At 49.6% G+C, this 18566-nt stretch overlaps 1 protein-coding gene across 2 annotated transcripts in view; it reads right to left on the reverse strand.

Annotated features, from left to right (window-relative positions):
* Positions 1 to 13425: 13425 nt before the first annotated feature.
* olfm2a (olfactomedin 2a) overlaps positions 13426 to 18566 on the reverse strand; it is a 98192-nt gene continuing 93051 nt past the window's right edge. For both annotated transcript variants that reach the window (XM_021625227.2, XM_036938395.1), the window contains exons 5-6: positions 17913 to 18019; positions 13426 to 14651 (exon numbers count right to left, since the gene is read on the reverse strand). In XM_021625227.2, coding sequence (XP_021480902.1) covers positions 13977 to 14651; positions 17913 to 18019 — 782 coding nt within the window. In that variant the 3' untranslated portion in view covers positions 13426 to 13976. The remainder of the gene's footprint in view (positions 14652 to 17912; positions 18020 to 18566) is intronic.

Here is an 18566-nt window from a genome sequence, read left to right on the forward strand (position 1 = left end):
TCTCCTCTCTGCACCTCTCCTCTCTGCACCTCTCCTCTCTGCACCTCTCCCCTCTGCACCTCTCCCCTCTGCACCTCTCCTCTCTGCACCTCTCCCCTCTGCACCTCTCCTCTCGGCACCTCTCCTCTCTGCACCTCTCCCCTCTGCACCTCTCCTCTCGGCACCTCTCCTCTCTGCAGCTCTCCCCTCTGCACCTCTCCCCTCTGCACCTCTCCTCTCGGCACCTCTTCCCTGTAGTCCTATGACAGGTCTGCCTGCTTCTTTCTCATTTATCGGTCATGGAATGAGTCTAAATGAAGAGGCAGAAGGGAGAATAGATTCTCTCTCTCTTCTGAGATGCTTCACCTGCCTCCTCTTCTCTTGTTCTAACAGAGGGGGAGAACAGCCCCTCGTCTAACTGACAGTAACTCCAGCAGAAAAAGGCTTCTGATCCCTCCTGTCTCCTCACCTCAGCCCATATTTGGCTCCTCTCTCTCTCTCCCCTGGAGCACTTCCTCCTCCCTCTCGCACCTCAAGGTTCTGTTAAAGATTTGCTTTGAGCATCCGATGAGAGTTAGAGCTCGTTATTGCTCCGTCAGCGCTGTTGCGCTTCATGTTCTCTCAGTATGTATTTATTTCACTATTGTATACGTACATTTCAATCCACACATCAACAACACGCCACATCACACGAATAGACAGTTTGTTCTTGACGAATGAATTCACTCTGTGCCTGGCTGGTGACGCATTATCTGAGAGGAAATGAGAAAGGGGGAGAAAGTGTGGGAGCGAGGACGGAGGAAGAGGGAGAGAGAGAGAAGAGACAGGAGGGAGGGTTTTAACATTGACACCCATGTATTCCTTCTGTTCCCAAATGAATGGCAGTTGGAGTGAGAAGAGGCTGGGACAGAGACAGAATAGAACTGAGGGTGAACTGCAGGATCGTGAGCGTTCCATTCAGTTAAGATCCTAATGGCACTGTGAATGTTTCAGTAAACACATGTAATGGTCATTGAGCTGACAGATGGAGGTGGTGTATACCTCCGTTAACACTAATGCTGCTGTTCTCCAGGCTACTCAGCGACTTTTATAGACCCACCTCTATATCATGTTCTAGTCTGGAGGATGTGACATCAGTCAAGGCCATAATCCCTGGAACAGGAACACATAACGACAAGCACTGACACTAATAGCCTGCTCATCACATCACAATTTGAGCCCTGATTTACACCTGTGACACGGGCAGTGACGTAGTGGAGGAGAGACACTGATACAAAGACTTTTGATATTGTGAATGAAAAGCGTTGACACACCTTTCTATATCAGCACACTGCAGGACACAGGCACCAAACCTAGAAATATCTCCTAGTGGGGATTTTATATGGCACATCTCTAACTGCAGTACCAAAATCAGCTGTTAGTCGAACACTGCGCTCGCAATGCCAGGGTGGTGAGTTCAATTCCCGCTGGGACCATCAAAATGAAAATGTATGCATGAGGTCGGTTCTTTATATCAGAATGGCCACCCATCCCGACCTAACCCTAACCCTACCCCAGCTACATGTCCACACCCCGGTTCAACCCTAACCCTAACCCTACCCCAGCTACATGTCCACACCCCGGTTCAACCCTAACCCTAACCCTACCCCAGCTTCATGTCCACACCCCGGTTCAACCCTAACCCTAACCCTACCCCAGCTTCATGTCCACACCCCGGTTCAACCCTAACCCTACCCCAGCTACCTGTCCACACCCCGGGTCAACCCTAACCCTACCCCTACCCTAGCTACATGTCCACACCCCGGTTCAACCCTAACTCTAACCCTAACCCTACCCCAGCTTCATGTCCACACCCCGGTTCAACCCTAACCCTAACCCTACCCTAGCTACATGTCCACACCCCGGTTCAACCCTAACCCTAACCCTACCCCAGCTTCATGTCCACACCCCGGTTCAACCCTAACCCTAACCCTACCCCAGCTTCATGTCCACACCCCGGTTCAACCCTAACCCTAACCCTACCCCAGCTTCATGTCCACACCCCGGTTCAACCCTAACCCTAACCCTACCCCAGCTTCATGTCCACACCCCGGTTCAACCCCAACTCTAACCCTAACCCTACCCCAGCTTCATGTCCACACCCCGGTTCAACCCTAACTCTAACCCTACCCCAGCTTCATGTCCACACCCAGGTTCAACCCTAACTCTAACCCTAACCCTACCCCAGCTTCATGTCCACACACCGGTTCAACCCTAACCCTAACCCTACCCCAGCTACATGTCCACACCCTGGTTCAACCTTAACCCTAACCCTACCCCAGCTTCATGTCCACACCCCGGTTCAACCCTAACCCTAACCCTACCCCAGCTACATGTCCACATCCCGGTTCAACCCTAACCCTAACCCTACCCCAGCTTCATGTCCACACCCCGGTTCAACCCTAACCCTAACCCTACACCAGATTCATGTCCAGACCCCGGTTCAACCCTAACCCTAACCCTACCCCAGCTTCATGTCCACACCCCGGTTCAACCCTAACTCTAACCCTACCCCAGCTTCATGTCCACACCCCGGTTCAACCCTGACTCTAACCCTACCCCAGCTACATGTCCACACCACGGTTCAACCCTAACCCTACCCTACCCCAGCTACATGTCCACACCCCGGTTCAACCCTAACCCTAACCCTACCCCAGCTACATGTCCACACCCCGGTTCAACCCTAACCCTAACCCTACCCCAGCTTCATGTCCACACCCCGGTTCAACCCTAACCCTAACCCTACCCCAGCTTCATGTCCACACCCCGGTTCAACCCTAACTCTAACCCTAACCCTACCCCAGCTTCATGTCCACACCCCGGTTCAACCCTAACCCTAACCCTACCCCAGCTTCATGTCCACACCCCGGTTCAACCCCAACTCTAACCCTAACCCTACCCCAGCTTCATGTCCACACCCCGGTTCAACCCTAACTCTAACCCTACCCCAGCTTCATGTCCACACCCAGGTTCAACCCTAACTCTAACCCTAACCCTACCCCAGCTTCATGTCCACACACCGGTTCAACCCTAACCCTAACCCTACCCCAGCTACATGTCCACACCCTGGTTCAACCTTAACCCTAACCCTACCCCAGCTTCATGTCCACACCCCGGTTCAACCCTAACCCTAACCCTACCCCAGCTACATGTCCACATCCCGGTTCAACCCTAACCCTAACCCTACCCCAGCTTCATGTCCACACCCCGGTTCAACCCTAACCCTACGCCAGATTCATGTCCAGACCCCGGTTCAACCCTAACCCTAACCCTACCCCAGCTTCATGTCCACACCCCGGTTCAACCCTAACCCTAACCCTACCCCAGCTTCATGTCCACACCCCGGTTCAACCCTAGCGCTAACCCTAACCCTACCCCAGCTTCATGTCCACACCCCAGTTAAACCCTAACTCTAACCCTAACCCTACCCTAGCTTCATGTCCACACCCCGGTTCAACCCTAACTCTAACTCTAACCCTACCCTAGCTACATGTCCACATCCCTGTTAAACCCTAACTCTAACTCTAACCCTACCCTAGCTACATGTCCACACCCCAGTTAAACCCTAACTCTAACCCTAACCCTACCCTAGCTTCATGTCCACACCCCGGTTCAACCCTAACTCTAACTCTAAATCTAACTCTAACCCTACCCTAGCTACATGTCCACACCCCGGTTCAGCCCTAACTCTAACTCTAACCCTACCCTAGCTTCATGTCCAGACCCCGGTTCAACCCTAACCCTAACCCTACCCCAGCTTCATGTCCACACCCCGGTTCAACCCTAACCCTAACCCTACCCTAGCTACATGTCCACACCCCAGTTAAACCCTAACTCTAACCCTAACCCTACCCTAGCTTCATGTCCACACCCCGGTTCAACCCTAACTCTAACTCTAACTCTAACTCTAACCCTACCCTAGCTACATGTCCAGACCCCGGTTCAGCCCTAACTCTAACCCTACCCTAGCTACATGTCCACACCCCGGTTCAACCCTAACTCTAACCCTAACCCTACCCCAGCTTCATGTCCACACCCCGGTTCAACCCTAACCCTAACCCTACCCTAGCTACATGTCCACACCCCGGTTCAACCCTAACCCTAACCCTACCCCAGCTTCATGTCCACACCCCGGTTCAACCCTAACCCTAACCCTACCCCAGCTTCATGTCCACACCCCGGTTCAACCCTAACCCTAACCCTACCCTAGCTTCATGTCCACACCCCGGTTCAACCCTAACTCTAACCCTAACCCTACCCCAGCTTCATGTCCACACCCCGGTTCAACCCTAACCCTAACCCTACCCCAGCTTCATGTCCACACCCCGGTTCAACCCCAACTCTAACCCTAACCCTACCCCAGCTTCATGTCCACACCCCGGTTCAACCCTAACTCTAACCCTACCCCAGCTTCATGTCCACACCCCGGTTCAACCCTAACTCTAACCCTAACCCTACCCCAGCTTCATGTCCACACACCGGTTCAACCCTAACCCTAACCCTACCCCAGCTACATGTCCACACCCTGGTTCAACCTTAACCCTAACCCTACCCCAGCTTCATGTCCACACCCCGGTTCAACCCTAACCCTAACCCTACCCCAGCTACATGTCCACATCCCGGTTCAACCCTAACCCTAACCCTACCCCAGCTTCATGTCCACACCCCGGTTCAACCCTAACCCTAACCCTACGCCAGATTCATGTCCAGACCCCGGTTCAACCCTAACCCTAACCCTACCCCAGCTTCATGTCCACACCCCGGTTCAACCCTAACCCTAACCCTACCCCAGCTTCATGTCCACACCCCGGTTCAACCCTAGCCCTAACCCTAACCCTACCCCAGCTTCATGTCCACACCCCAGTTAAACCCTAACTCTAACCCTAACCCTACCCTAGCTTCATGTCCACACCCCGGTTCAACCCTAACTCTAACTCTAACCCTACCCTAGCTACATGTCCACATCCCTGTTAAACCCTAACTCTAACTCTAACCCTACCCTAGCTACATGTCCACACCCCAGTTAAACCCTAACTCTAACCCTAACCCTACCCTAGCTTCATGTCCACACCCCGGTTCAACCCTAACTCTAACTCTAAATCTAACTCTAACCCTACCCTAGCTACATGTCCACACCCCGGTTCAGCCCTAACTCTAACTCTAACCCTACCCTAGCTTCATGTCCAGACCCCGGTTCAACCCTAACCCTAACCCTACCCCAGCTTCATGTCCACACCCCGGTTCAACCCTAACCCTAACCCTACCCTAGCTACATGTCCACACCCCAGTTAAACCCTAACTCTAACCCTAACCCTACCCTAGCTTCATGTCCACACCCCGGTTCAACCCTAACTCTAACTCTAACTCTAACCCTACCCTAGCTACATGTCCAGACCCCGGTTCAGCCCTAACTCTAACCCTACCCTAGCTACATGTCCACACCCCGGTTCAACCCTAACTCTAACCCTAACCCTACCCCAGCTTTATGTCCACACCCCGGTTCAACCCTAACCCTAACCCTACCCTAGCTACATGTCCACACCCCGGTTCAACCCTAACCCTAACCCTACCCCAGCTTCATGTCCACACCCCGGTTCAACACTAACCCTAACCCTACCCCAGCTTCATGTCCACACCCCGGTTCAACCCTAACCCTAACCCTACCCCAGCTTCATGTCCACACCCCGGTTCAACCCTAACCCTAACCCTACCCTAGCTACATGTCCACACCCCGGTTCAACCCTAACCCTAACTCTAACCCTACCCTAGCTACATGTCCAGACCCCGGTTCAGCCCTAACTCTAAGTCTAACTCTAACTCTAACCCTACCCTAGCTTCATGTCCAGACCCCGGTTCAGCCCTAACTCTAACTCTAACCCTACCCTAGCTACATGTCCAGACCCCGGTTCAGCCCTAACTCTAAGTCTAACTCTAACTCTAACCCTACCCTAGCTTCATGTCCAGACCCCGGTTCAGCCCTAACTCTAACTCTAACCCTACCCTAGCTACATGTCCACACCCCGGTTCAACCCTAACTCTAACCCTAACCCTACCCCAGCTTCATGTCCACACCCCGGTTCAACCCTAACCCTAACCCTACCCCAGCTTCATGTCCACACCCCGGTTCAACCCCAACTCTAACCCTAACCCTACCCCAGCTTCATGTCCACACCCCGGTTCAACCCTAACTCTAACCCTACCCCAGCTTCATGTCCACACCCCGGTTCAACCCTAACTCTAACCCTAACCCTACCCCAGCTTCATGTCCACACACCGGTTCAACCCTAACCCTAACCCTACCCCAGCTACATGTCCACACCCTGGTTCAACCTTAACCCTAACCCTACCCCAGCTTCATGTCCACACCCCGGTTCAACCCTAACCCTAACCCTACCCCAGCTACATGTCCACATCCCGGTTCAACCCTAACCCTAACCCTACCCCAGCTTCATGTCCACACCCCGGTTCAACCCTAACCCTAACCCTACGCCAGATTCATGTCCAGACCCCGGTTCAACCCTAACCCTAACCCTACCCCAGCTTCATGTCCACACCCCGGTTCAACCCTAACCCTAACCCTACCCCAGCTTCATGTCCACACCCCGGTTCAACCCTAGCCCTAACCCTAACCCTACCCCAGCTTCATGTCCACACCCCAGTTAAACCCTAACTCTAACCCTAACCCTACCCTAGCTTCATGTCCACACCCCGGTTCAACCCTAACTCTAACTCTAACCCTACCCTAGCTACATGTCCACATCCCTGTTAAACCCTAACTCTAACTCTAACCCTACCCTAGCTACATGTCCACACCCCAGTTAAACCCTAACTCTAACCCTAACCCTACCCTAGCTTCATGTCCACACCCCGGTTCAACCCTAACTCTAACTCTAAATCTAACTCTAACCCTACCCTAGCTACATGTCCACACCCCGGTTCAGCCCTAACTCTAACTCTAACCCTACCCTAGCTTCATGTCCAGACCCCGGTTCAACCCTAACCCTAACCCTACCCCAGCTTCATGTCCACACCCCGGTTCAACCCTAACCCTAACCCTACCCTAGCTACATGTCCACACCCCAGTTAAACCCTAACTCTAACCCTAACCCTACCCTAGCTTCATGTCCACACCCCGGTTCAACCCTAACTCTAACTCTAACTCTAACCCTACCCTAGCTACATGTCCAGACCCCGGTTCAGCCCTAACTCTAACCCTACCCTAGCTACATGTCCACACCCCGGTTCAACCCTAACTCTAACCCTAACCCTACCCCAGCTTTATGTCCACACCCCGGTTCAACCCTAACCCTAACCCTACCCTAGCTACATGTCCACACCCCGGTTCAACCCTAACCCTAACCCTACCCCAGCTTCATGTCCACACCCCGGTTCAACACTAACCCTAACCCTACCCCAGCTTCATGTCCACACCCCGGTTCAACCCTAACCCTAACCCTACCCCAGCTTCATGTCCACACCCCGGTTCAACCCTAACCCTAACCCTACCCTAGCTACATGTCCACACCCCGGTTCAACCCTAACCCTAACTCTAACCCTACCCTAGCTACATGTCCAGACCCCGGTTCAGCCCTAACTCTAAGTCTAACTCTAACTCTAACCCTACCCTAGCTTCATGTCCAGACCCCGGTTCAGCCCTAACTCTAACTCTAACCCTACCCTAGCTACATGTCCAGACCCCGGTTCAGCCCTAACTCTAAGTCTAACTCTAACTCTAACCCTACCCTAGCTTCATGTCCAGACCCCGGTTCAGCCCTAACTCTAACTCTAACCCTACCCTAGCTACATGTCCAGACCCCGGTTCAGCCCTAACTCTAACTCTAACTCTAACTCTGACCCTACCCTAGCTACATGTCCAGACCCCGGTTCAGCTCTAACTCTAACTCTAACCCTACCCTAGCTACATGTCCAGACCCCGGTTCAGCTCTAACTCTAACTCTGACCCTACCCTAGCTACATGTCCAGACCCCGGTTCAGCCCTAACTCTGACTCTAACCCTACCCTAGCTACATGTCCAGACCCCGGTTCAGCCCTAACTCTAACTCTAACTCTGACCCTACCCTAGCTACATGTCCAGATCCCGGTTCAGCTCTAACTCTAACTCTCACCCTACCCTAGCTACATGTCCAGACCCCGGTTCAGCCCTAACTCTAACTCTGACCCTACCCTAGCTACATGTCCAGACCCCGGTTCAGCCCTAACTCTAACTCTAACTCTGACCCTACCCTAGCTACATGTCCAGACCCCGGATCAGCCCTAACTCTAACTCTAACCCTAACCCTACCCTAGGTACATGTCCACACCCCGGTTCAACCCTAACCCTAACTCTAACCCTAACCCTACCCCAGCTTCATGTCCACACCCCAGTTAAACCCTAACTCTAACCCTAACCCTACCCTAGCTTCATGTCCACACCCCGGTTCAACCCTAACTCTAACTCTAACCCTACCCTAGCTACATGTCCACACCCCAGTTAAACCCTAACTCTAACCCTAACCCTAACCTAGCTTCATGTCCACACCCCGGTTCAACCCTAACTCTAACTCTAATCCTACCCTAGCTTCATGTCCAGACCCCGGTTCAACCCTAACCCTAACCCTACCCCAGCTTCATGTCCACACCCCGGTTCAGCCCTAACCCTAACCCTACCCTAGCTACATGTCCACACCCCAGTTAAACCCTAATTCTAACCCTAACCCTACCCTAGCTTCATGTCCACACCCCGGTTCAACCCTAACTCTAACTCTAACTCTAACTCTGACCCTACCCTAGCTACATGTCCAGACCCCGGTTCAGCCCTAACTCTAACTCTAACCCTACCCTAGCTACATGTCCAGACCCCGGTTCAGCTCTAACTCTAACTCTGACCCTACCCTAGCTACATGTCCAGACCCCGGTTCAGCCCTAACTCTAACTCTAACCCTACCCTAGCTACATGTCCAGACCCCGGTTCAGCCCTAACTCTAACTCTGACCCTACCCTAGCTACATGTCCAGACCCTGGTTCAGCCCTAACTCTAACTCTAACTCTGACCCTACCCTAGCTACATGTCCAGACCCCGGTTCAGCCCTAACTCTAACTCTAACCCTACTTATTAAGGGCTCTATTCAATCCGTATCCCGAAAGTTCAGCGTTACACCATTATTACATTTTAAAGGCAATGTTCCCACATTAGCGGAGACTGTATTCATGGTAAACACGGCATATGTCTGCTCACTCGGAAATAACCTTCACATTTATGTTGCCTCATTTGTTATGCTTCCGTGATACAGACTGATAGAGCCCTTCATCCTTTTCGTGTCTTGAGCCTTGTCAGGCCACATCTCCTTTTTCTACCCTAACCCTAACATTAGCCCTGACCCCAGCTGCTTCCTTCCGCGGTGCGGCCGAGCCCTCTGCCCTGTCCACTAACCTACAGCGTAAATACAGAAGGAGATTGGGGGAGCGGGCGTCCACGTGGCACCACCCCCATCAGCTACATTTCATGTTAAATCTTCACTACCTCAATGAAGTGTGCCATGTCAAAACATCACAGGTGTAAAACCAAATTACCCATGGCTGTGCCCCAGAATATTGCCACAGCTTTACTGCCCTTCACAAATCCTGGCCTAATTAGACTCTAGAGCTGGGAGGATCGATGGCTGCTCCAAAACGCTATTAAACACAGCAGTTAAAGGAGAGGGTCTCTCAGGAGACATCTTTCTTTTCTCCATCTCTCCCTCTCTCTTCTGTACCTCCACCTCCACAGTCCCTCCCCCCTTCAGAGAGAGAGAGAGAGAGCTCATCCAGAGTGATTAAGATACTGTAGGACCCTCTTAAGACAAGGAATATGGCTTCAGTGTAGCTGTGTTGTGTTTATGTGTACCTCCCTCCTGCTGCCTGCCGTCGGTTCAGTATAGCAGGGAGGAGAGAACTGATGGTTTAATTGGCCGGATATAAAGCAGCTGTCGGAGCTTGCATACAGCGCTGTAAGTCTTAATTTAACAGCAGGGCATCTTTGCAGCTCCAGCCTCGGCTCCGGCTGCAGACGAACAACACGGCAGCTTTATATGTATAATAGACTTTTTCTTATTCTGCCCCTCCACGAGACAGATGCATGATTAATATGGTGGTGGGATGGGAACAGGCTCTCACAACTCTCAGGGACCAGAGTGTTTCTCTCTCTGTCTTCTCCCCATTCAGCTCAGCCCCTCTCCTCTCCATCACACTGTCTCACACTATTATATGAGTCAATCAGAGCGAGTGCATGCAGAGCAGAGCAGAGTAGACATGCATGCTTATAGGCAGCTAGGCTAAGCTCTGAGTGAATGAACTCTTACTATGCCACTCCATGGTTCAAACCTATTTTCCTGGATTGCAATAATGCTAGGATCCAATCAATCGCAGATAGTGTATTTCTCAGGATATCTCTTTGAGAAGTGTGAAGTGTTTGATTTGCACAGCAGCATGTCCTGGATAGAGGGAGTTGACACTTATAGAGATTGTCAGTCTGGTTGTGTGCTCTGGATCACTTTGATGAGTCGAACGCTATGGACTGGCAGTTTCTAAATCAAGCGTCATCTCCCTCCATCCAGGACATGTTGCTATGCAGATCAAACACATTTATGGAAATCCACTATCTGAAATTGACTGAATCCTTGCCTGAGGCTTCCAATGGACAGAGACATGTAATGGACCAACATCCTCTAATTGAAGCAGAAGTTTGTTAATAAAGCCTGATAAGGGTGAAATAATATATATTAGAATTTCCTTTGGGTGGATATTTTTTAAATATTTTTTATAAAGAGAATATACATTGTGTGCAAAAGAGCAGAAAAGTAAATAAATAAAAACAGTATGGGGATGAGGTAGGTAAATTGGGTGGGCCATTTACCGATGGACTATGTACAGCTGCAGCGATCGGTTAGCTGCTCAGATAGCAGATGTTTAAAGTTGGTGAGGGAGTTAAAGTTTCCAACTTCAGCGATTTTTGCAATTCGTTCCAGTCACGGGCAGCCGAGAACTGGAAGGAAAGGCGGCCAAATGAGGTGTTGGCTTTAGGGATGATCAGTGAGATACACCTGCTGGAGCGCGTGCTACGGGTGGGTGTTGCCATCGTGACCAGTGATCTGAGATAAGGCGGAGCTTTACCTAGCAGGGACTTGTAGATGACCTGGAGCCAGTGGGTCTGCCGACGAATATGTAGCGAGGGCCAGCCGACTAGAGAATACAGGTCGCAGTGGTGGGTGGTATAAGGTGCTTTAGTAACAAAACGGATGGCACTGTGATAAACTGCATCCAGTTTGCTGAGTAGAGTATTGGAAGCTATTTTGTAGATGACATCGCCGAATTCGAGGATCGGTAGGATAGTCAGTTTTACTAGGGTAAGTTTGGTGCCGTGAGTGAAGGAGGCTTTGTTGCGAAATAGAAAGCAAATTCTAGAATCAATTTTGGATTGGAGATGTTTGATATGAGTCTGGAAGGAGAGTTTACAGTCTAGCCAGACACCTAGGTACTTATAGATGTCCACATATTCTAGGTCGGAACCATCCAGGGTGGTGATGCTAGTCGGGCGTGCGGGTACAGGCAGCGAGCGGTTGAAAAGCATGCATTTGGTTTTACTAGCGTTTAAGAAGGAGTGTTGTATGGCATTGAAGCTCGTTTGGAAGTTAGATAGCACAGTGTCCAAGGAAGGGCCGGAAGTATACAGAATGGTGTCGTCTGCGTAGAGGTGGATCAGGGAATCGCCCGCAGCAAGAGCAACATCATTGATATATACAGAGAAAGGAGTATAATACATGTGTCACAGAAGGCTGGTGAGGGGAGGACGGCTCATAATAACAGCTGGAATGGCGTAAATGGAACGGTATCAAACACATGGAAGGTTTCATTACCTTTCCATTATTCCGTTCCAGCCATTACTATGAGCCCGTCCTCCCCAATTAAGGTGCCACCAACCTCCTGTGGTGTGTGTTAATATAGCTCTACTGTATGAGTGTGTGTATGCATATTTAAAACGGGCAACTGTTAAGATCCCAAACTCATTTCACGCACAATTATTTCCTCCGTTTCATCACAGCTCTACGTGTCCTCAAATGGATGAACAATTAGACCTTGTCAGGAAACACAGCCTCTCTTAGTGGACTGTCCGTCAGGGGGGGCTTCCAAAATGGCACCCTATTGCCTATAAAGTACACTACTTTGGACCAGAGCTCTATGGGGTGCACTTTTATTAGGGAACAGTGTGCCGTTTCAAGCGCAGCTGGGAGTAACCATACCGTAATAAAAGTGTTTTTCTTTCTTTCCATTAATTTTTCTAAGAGACCAATACTCTGTGGGAGATACAGCCTGTGTTATCCTCCATGCTGAATTAGATTGATTTGTGTCTACGTGAAGTCTGAAAGGAAAGCTATTGAGACAGGTCCTTTGTGTTTTGTGTTCATCGTCTGAGTTTTCGTATTGTCCTGCATTCCCATACGTCCTTCTGCTAGTGAAATGTCAGCCTTGCTCTTGTCTGTGAACCCATCAGGGTCCTGGACAGCATGAAGGCTGACCGATAGAAAGGTCACCTCCAGAGAATCAGATCACCATGGTAACCCAGGGCTACCCCTCACCACCTCATCCTCCTGTTTTATTCTCCTGGGTCTCTTCTAAAAAAAGATCTGATCTCGTCTCAACCTGTATAAATGAATAAAATGAAAGGAAAATTGTCTCTATCCAAACTCCTCTGCCTTTCAGAGATAAACCTGAAATGCCAAGGGGGTTTTTAAAATATTGTGTTGGTAGTTTTGTTTTATGTGTCATTGAATAAACAGGAACACAGTGAAAAGGTCACTGTTTATGCAGGTGGTGTCATACTGAGTGTGTCTGTTTGTCTATTGTAGTGCAGTGGGGGCTGGAGAAGAGCTATGCACTTTTAAAGAGATGGAGAGAGCCAAATGCAAACAACAACAGGCGTCAGTGTTGCCTGGGGGCTCAGTTCTCTGCCTCAATGCTAATGTTGTCACATTTATCTTTACAATTTTCACATCTCTCTCTCGCCCTCACACTCTCCAATCCCTTCACACCTCTTTCCTTTTCATCCATACTGTTTATGATCACTCTTGTTCTTTCACGGGCAGATCACCTTGGAAACAACAACATTGTGGCTGTATTCAAACTTTGAGATCTTCAGGTAGTGAGAGCTCAAGATGGACATGGTATTTTGAGTGTTGTTTCTTCTGTCCCGTTAGGATGATTATTGAAGGAAATGGAGCTTTCATAATGAAAATCAATTTTAAAAATGAGCTATTTCAGCTCTCAAAGAGAGTACTGGTGGACATACTCTACCCAAGAGGCAGGAGCCACAACAAAGAGAGTACTGGTGGACATACTCTACCCAAGAGGCAGGAGCCACAATAAAGGACAACGTTTTAAATGGTAAAGGTTGATATTTATTTCTCATCACAAATAAAAAGAACCATGCTTACTCATCACAGAAAAGGAAATCAGAAAGTCTCGCCCAGTCTATATATTTACTGACCTTGCTGTCGGAGTGAATTTTTTCTGAATGAATAACAGCAGTCTATGAAGAAGATTGAAATGCTTTAAAAAAGTCCAAGCCTCCTTCCGTCCGTCTGTCTGCCTGCCCATCCCTCCTCCCCCCTCTCCATAACAGCATTATAGTTTTGTTGTGTGTTCGGTCTGACTCTGCCTCTGTGTTAGCCTGGTCCCAGATCTGTGCTATCTTTCCAACACATATGGTCAATGTCACACTAGGAGTTGTCAAGACAGCACAACAGACCCGAGACCAGGCTAGCTCGGGGTGTCTCTGGAGGCTTGTGAACGGAGGACGGCTCATAGCAATGACTGGAATGGAATCAATGGAATGTTTGTTTGATATCGTTCCATTCATTCCATTCCGAAACATTACAATAGGCCCGTCCTCCGATGTAAAATGACACCAGCCACCCCTGGTGTCTCTAGTCCCCAGCGGTCTTAATGACCTGGAACAGAGTGACGTTGTAGAGCACCTGGTGTCCGTTGTTCCAGGTGTACAGCACCCTCTCCCTGGGGTTATAGTCCATCATGGAGATGTGGGAGTACTGGTTATGGAAGGGGATGTCTGTGTACTCGTAGCTAGAGGAGTTGGTGTAGTAGGCGAAGTAGATCTTAGCCCCGGCCAGGTGGGAGTTGGTGACGTACAGCGTGCTACAGATCATGAAAGACTCTCCGGCGCTGCGCTTGGGGAACCCTGTGTCCCACGTCTGCAGCACCTCCAGGCTCTGCGGCTCCAGGCGGCTGATGACGATGTTGCCGGCGTTGGGGATGGTGGTGTAGACGGCCCACAGGCCGTTCTCGTCTGCCATCAGGTCGATGTCTGAAGAACCCCCCCAGGAGTAGGGGAAGGTGTTGTTGTAGCCGGCCCCACTGAGACTGCGCTGCACCAGAACACTGCGGGACCTGAAGTGGTACTTGATGATGATGTTGCTCTGGTACTTGTTGTAGTACAGGGAGCCGTTGTAGACCACGTGGCCGGTCCCCGCCCAGGGGTGGGGCAGCAGGTGCTGAACGAAGTTCTGGCCTTTCATGAAGTCGTTTAGGGTGCGGTACTCCAGGACACGACGACCTTTAAAGTAGCCGTCCATGGACCACACCTAGAGAGAGAGAGAGAGAGAGAGAGAGAGAGAGAGAGAGAGAGTGCGAGAGAGTGCGAGAGAGTGCGAGAGTGAGTGCGAGAGTGAGTGTGAGAGTGAGTGTGAGAGTGAGTGTGAGAGTGAGTGTGAGAGTGAGTGTGAGAGTGAGTGTGAGAGTGAGTGTGAGAGTGAGTGTGAGAGTGAGTGTGAGAGTGAGTGTGAGAGTGAGTGTGAGAGAGTGAGAGAGTGAGAGAGTGAGAGAGTGAGAGAGTGAGAGAGTGAGAGAGTGAGAGAGTGAGAGAGAGAGAGAGAGAGAAAAAGTAAACATAGTGATAATGTCGTACTCCATTACATCAGAGGTGTCTGATCTTCAGGCGTGGAGTGTCAGTGTGGTCTTTCTTCCTGCATAACCTGCCTACGGCGGTGCCCTGAGCTAAGTGTGTGTGTGTTCATACAAGCGTGTAGGTGTGTGCATGTGTGTACATGTACTTGTACGTGTGTTTGTGTGATGTACGTGCAGTGCGTACAGTGCTATCGATCTCCTGTGTGTGTGTGTGTGTGTGTGTGTGTGTGTGTGTGTGTGTGTGTGTGTGAACATGTTTAACTATTCAGTATTCCCCACAAGAATATAAACAAACAAAAATTTGATCAACTAGGGACATTTTTTTTGTCCCCACAAGGTCAAATGTTATTTCTAGGAGGTTTAGGGTTAAGGTTAGAATTAGTATTAGGCTTAGAATTACATTAAAGGTTAGGGTTAGGAGCTAGAGTTAGTTTTAGGGTTAGGGTTAGGAGCTAGGGTTAGTTTTAGGGTTAAGGAGCTAGGATTAGGTTTAGGGTTAGGGTTAAGGTTAGGTTTTTGGATTAGGGTTAAGGTTAGGATTAAGGTTATGTTTAGGGAAGGGTAAGAGTACGGTCGGGGTTAGGGAAAACAGGATTTTGAATGGGACTGAATTGTGTGTTCCCACAAGGTTAGCTGTACAAGACTGTGTGTGTGTGTGTGGGAGTGAAGAAGTTGTTTGTATTCTCTGCTCTGCAGTCAGCCCAGCCAGCCACACTGCTCTCTGCTCTCTGCCCTTTTCCACTCCACACTTACAGAAAATCAATCCTGTTAACGTCTCTTTCTGTCTTTTCTCTCTCTAAGAGAATGACTGGATCAGGACATTGACAGAGCAGCCCCCTCCATGACCCAATCTCCACTCATCCCCTGGCCTCTCCACTATTAATTGATTCAATTAAACCAAAGTCAGCTCACATATGTACTTTTTGCTCTTAATGTGTCAGGCAAGGATTTAGGTCCTATCCACTAGTTTTCAGGCTGATCCCCGGAGGGAGGGAGGGAGGACAGGAGCCGGGGTGGTGCTGGAATAGCAGCTGAATTATGGAGGAGGGAAGATTATGGAGCATTAAGTATTATTTCCCGTTTTCACTGTTAAACGAGTCCCTAGAGCATGGAGGCGCTTTCCTTGAGCCCTAGTTGGGACACGCACAGGCAGACAGGCATGTCTGAGAGAGAGGTTTTTTGTCATGTAGCATTTGGGAGGCAGTATGGAGCAAATGACATTTCACTCTCATGAGCCAATGACATTTCGGCTCCCAAATGTGATCACAGTGATGGATATGGGCGTTAATGTGATACTCCTTGGATGTATATAGGCTATAGAATCAGTGACTGATATGAATTCTAACGTGATGTCAGTGAGCAACGTGATCATTAAACACAGTATTCTGCATGGGGGAGACGATGGCGTACGACACAACACAAAATTCTATTTATTTAGTCTGGAACATGATGACAGTGTTAAGATGAGAAAGGCCATCTTAATTTCCCCCCCACTGAACGAAACGTCTATCCTCTCCTCTCCTCTCCTCCCCTCATCCCTATCTTCCCTCATTTCTTCTATCCTCCATTCCTCTCCCCATTCACACATCCTCTCCTCCCCTCTCCTCTTCCCTTCTACCACCCCCCTCCTCTCCTCTTCTCTTCTACTACCCCCTGTCCTCCCCCTCCTCTCCCCCTGTACCTCCGCTCTGCTCTGCTCCTCTCCTCTCCTCTCCCCCTGTACCTCCTCTCCTCTCCCCCTGTACCTCATCTCCTCTCCTCTCCTCTTCTCTTCTACTACCCCCTGTCCTCCCCTCTCCTCTCCCCCTGTACCTCCTCTCCTCTCCTCTCCTCTCCTCTCCTCTCCTCTACTACTACCCCCTCTCCTCTCCTCTCCTCTCCTCTCTACACCAGAGGGTCTTGTTAACGTGCGACCACATGTCATCTCCAATTAGGAAAAACCATTACTATATCATCTGTGTCCAAGCTCACATCCTTGTCTCAGTCTCTGCTGCTCTGCTGCTCTGCTGGCAGTCACACTGCTGGTAATTACCCAGGTGATTGGAGAAACTTCTGCTTAAACAACTCGTTCATTTCTTCCCCCATGACAGAATGATTAATCAGCAGGCGTACTGTGGCTGTGACGGGATGGGACAGGAGGGAGAGAGGGAGAGAGGGAGAGAGGGAGGGAGGGAGGGAGGGCTGACATCCATCAGTGACTCAGGAGTCTGACAGACTGTAGGCAAAATAGTCTGTCACCAAAGTAGCATTACATCATACAACCCCCCTGTGAGGGTCCTGTGGAGCTGTAGTCTAAGCCATGTGATAAACTCTGTTTTGAGGGTCAAGGGTCAGTGTGTGTGTGTGTGTGGTTTGGTTTTTACTATCCTTCTGTTTACCAGAAGACCTCACAAGGATAGTAAAACAAGGACAATTCTGAGTGGGGACATTTTGCCGGTCCCCACAAGGAAAAGGGCTTTTTTAGGCTTAAGGATTAGGTTTAGGGTTACAATTAGGGTTATAATTAGGGTTAGGGTTAGGTTTAGGTTTTGGGTTAAGGTAAGGGTTAAGTTTCGGTTAAGGGTTAGGGTTGGGTTTAGTTTTAGGGTTTGGGTTAGGGGTTAAGGTAAGGGTTAAGTTTCGGTTAAGGGTTAGGTTTAGTTTTAGGGTTTGGGTTAGGGGTTAAGGTAAGGGTTAAGTTTCGGTTAAGGGTTGGGGTTAGGTTTAGTTTTAGGGTTTGGGTTAGGGGTTAAGGTAAGGGTTAAGTTTCGGTTAAGGGTTGGGGTTAGGTTTAGGGTTTGGGTTAGGGGTTAAGGTAAGGGTTAAGTTTCGGTTAAGGGTTGGGGTTAGGTTTAGGAGTTAGAGTAAATAGGATTTTGAATGGGAATCAATGATTTGGTCCCCACAAGGGTAATAAAACCAATGTGTGTTCGTGCATGGTGTTCATGAGGAAAACTTACCCGGTTGTCTGAACTAGGGATCATGGTGTCAGTCATCCAGGAGCCGAATCTTGACCCTGACGCACGGATGGTGATGGGGTTACTGACGCCAGTCAACTTCCCACAGCCTGCGACACACACACACACACACACACACACACACACACACACATCGTGTACAGCTAAAGGCAACATTTCAGCTGCAATCCCCTTTTCTGTTAAATCATCAGTTTGGCTCCACATATTACATGAGAATGATCATTTATCTGGGCGTCTCTAGGCCATTACTGGATCATTTATCCAGCTTAATTCTAGTACTGAACATGAACATCACTAGAATGTTGACCATTAATCGCCTGCGTCTCAGCTACTGTAGCTACATGTCACCTTGCTCTTGGTGATAGTGTGTCATCAATGTGTTGGATTAAATTGATCGTAAAAGTACTCTGGTGGAAAGGTGGCAACCTATGAACTCTGGTGTTTATAATAGTGTTTTCAGAGAGCACTGCTTGACTCTTCATAGAGAAAAACAGTAAGTCCGTTATTCTAAATCCAACAGCATCGCAGGTTGTGAACCAATACGTTTAGTCTGAACATATTCCAAATGATCTGTATTAGGTTTTCCTTACATTGCCTCGTCAATGTGAATAGCCCTCACAGTATTATATTATGTAC

This window comes from Oncorhynchus mykiss, chromosome 12, assembly GCF_013265735.2.
Source record: "Oncorhynchus mykiss isolate Arlee chromosome 12, USDA_OmykA_1.1, whole genome shotgun sequence".
Classification (NCBI taxonomy): domain Eukaryota; kingdom Metazoa; phylum Chordata; class Actinopteri; order Salmoniformes; family Salmonidae; genus Oncorhynchus; species Oncorhynchus mykiss.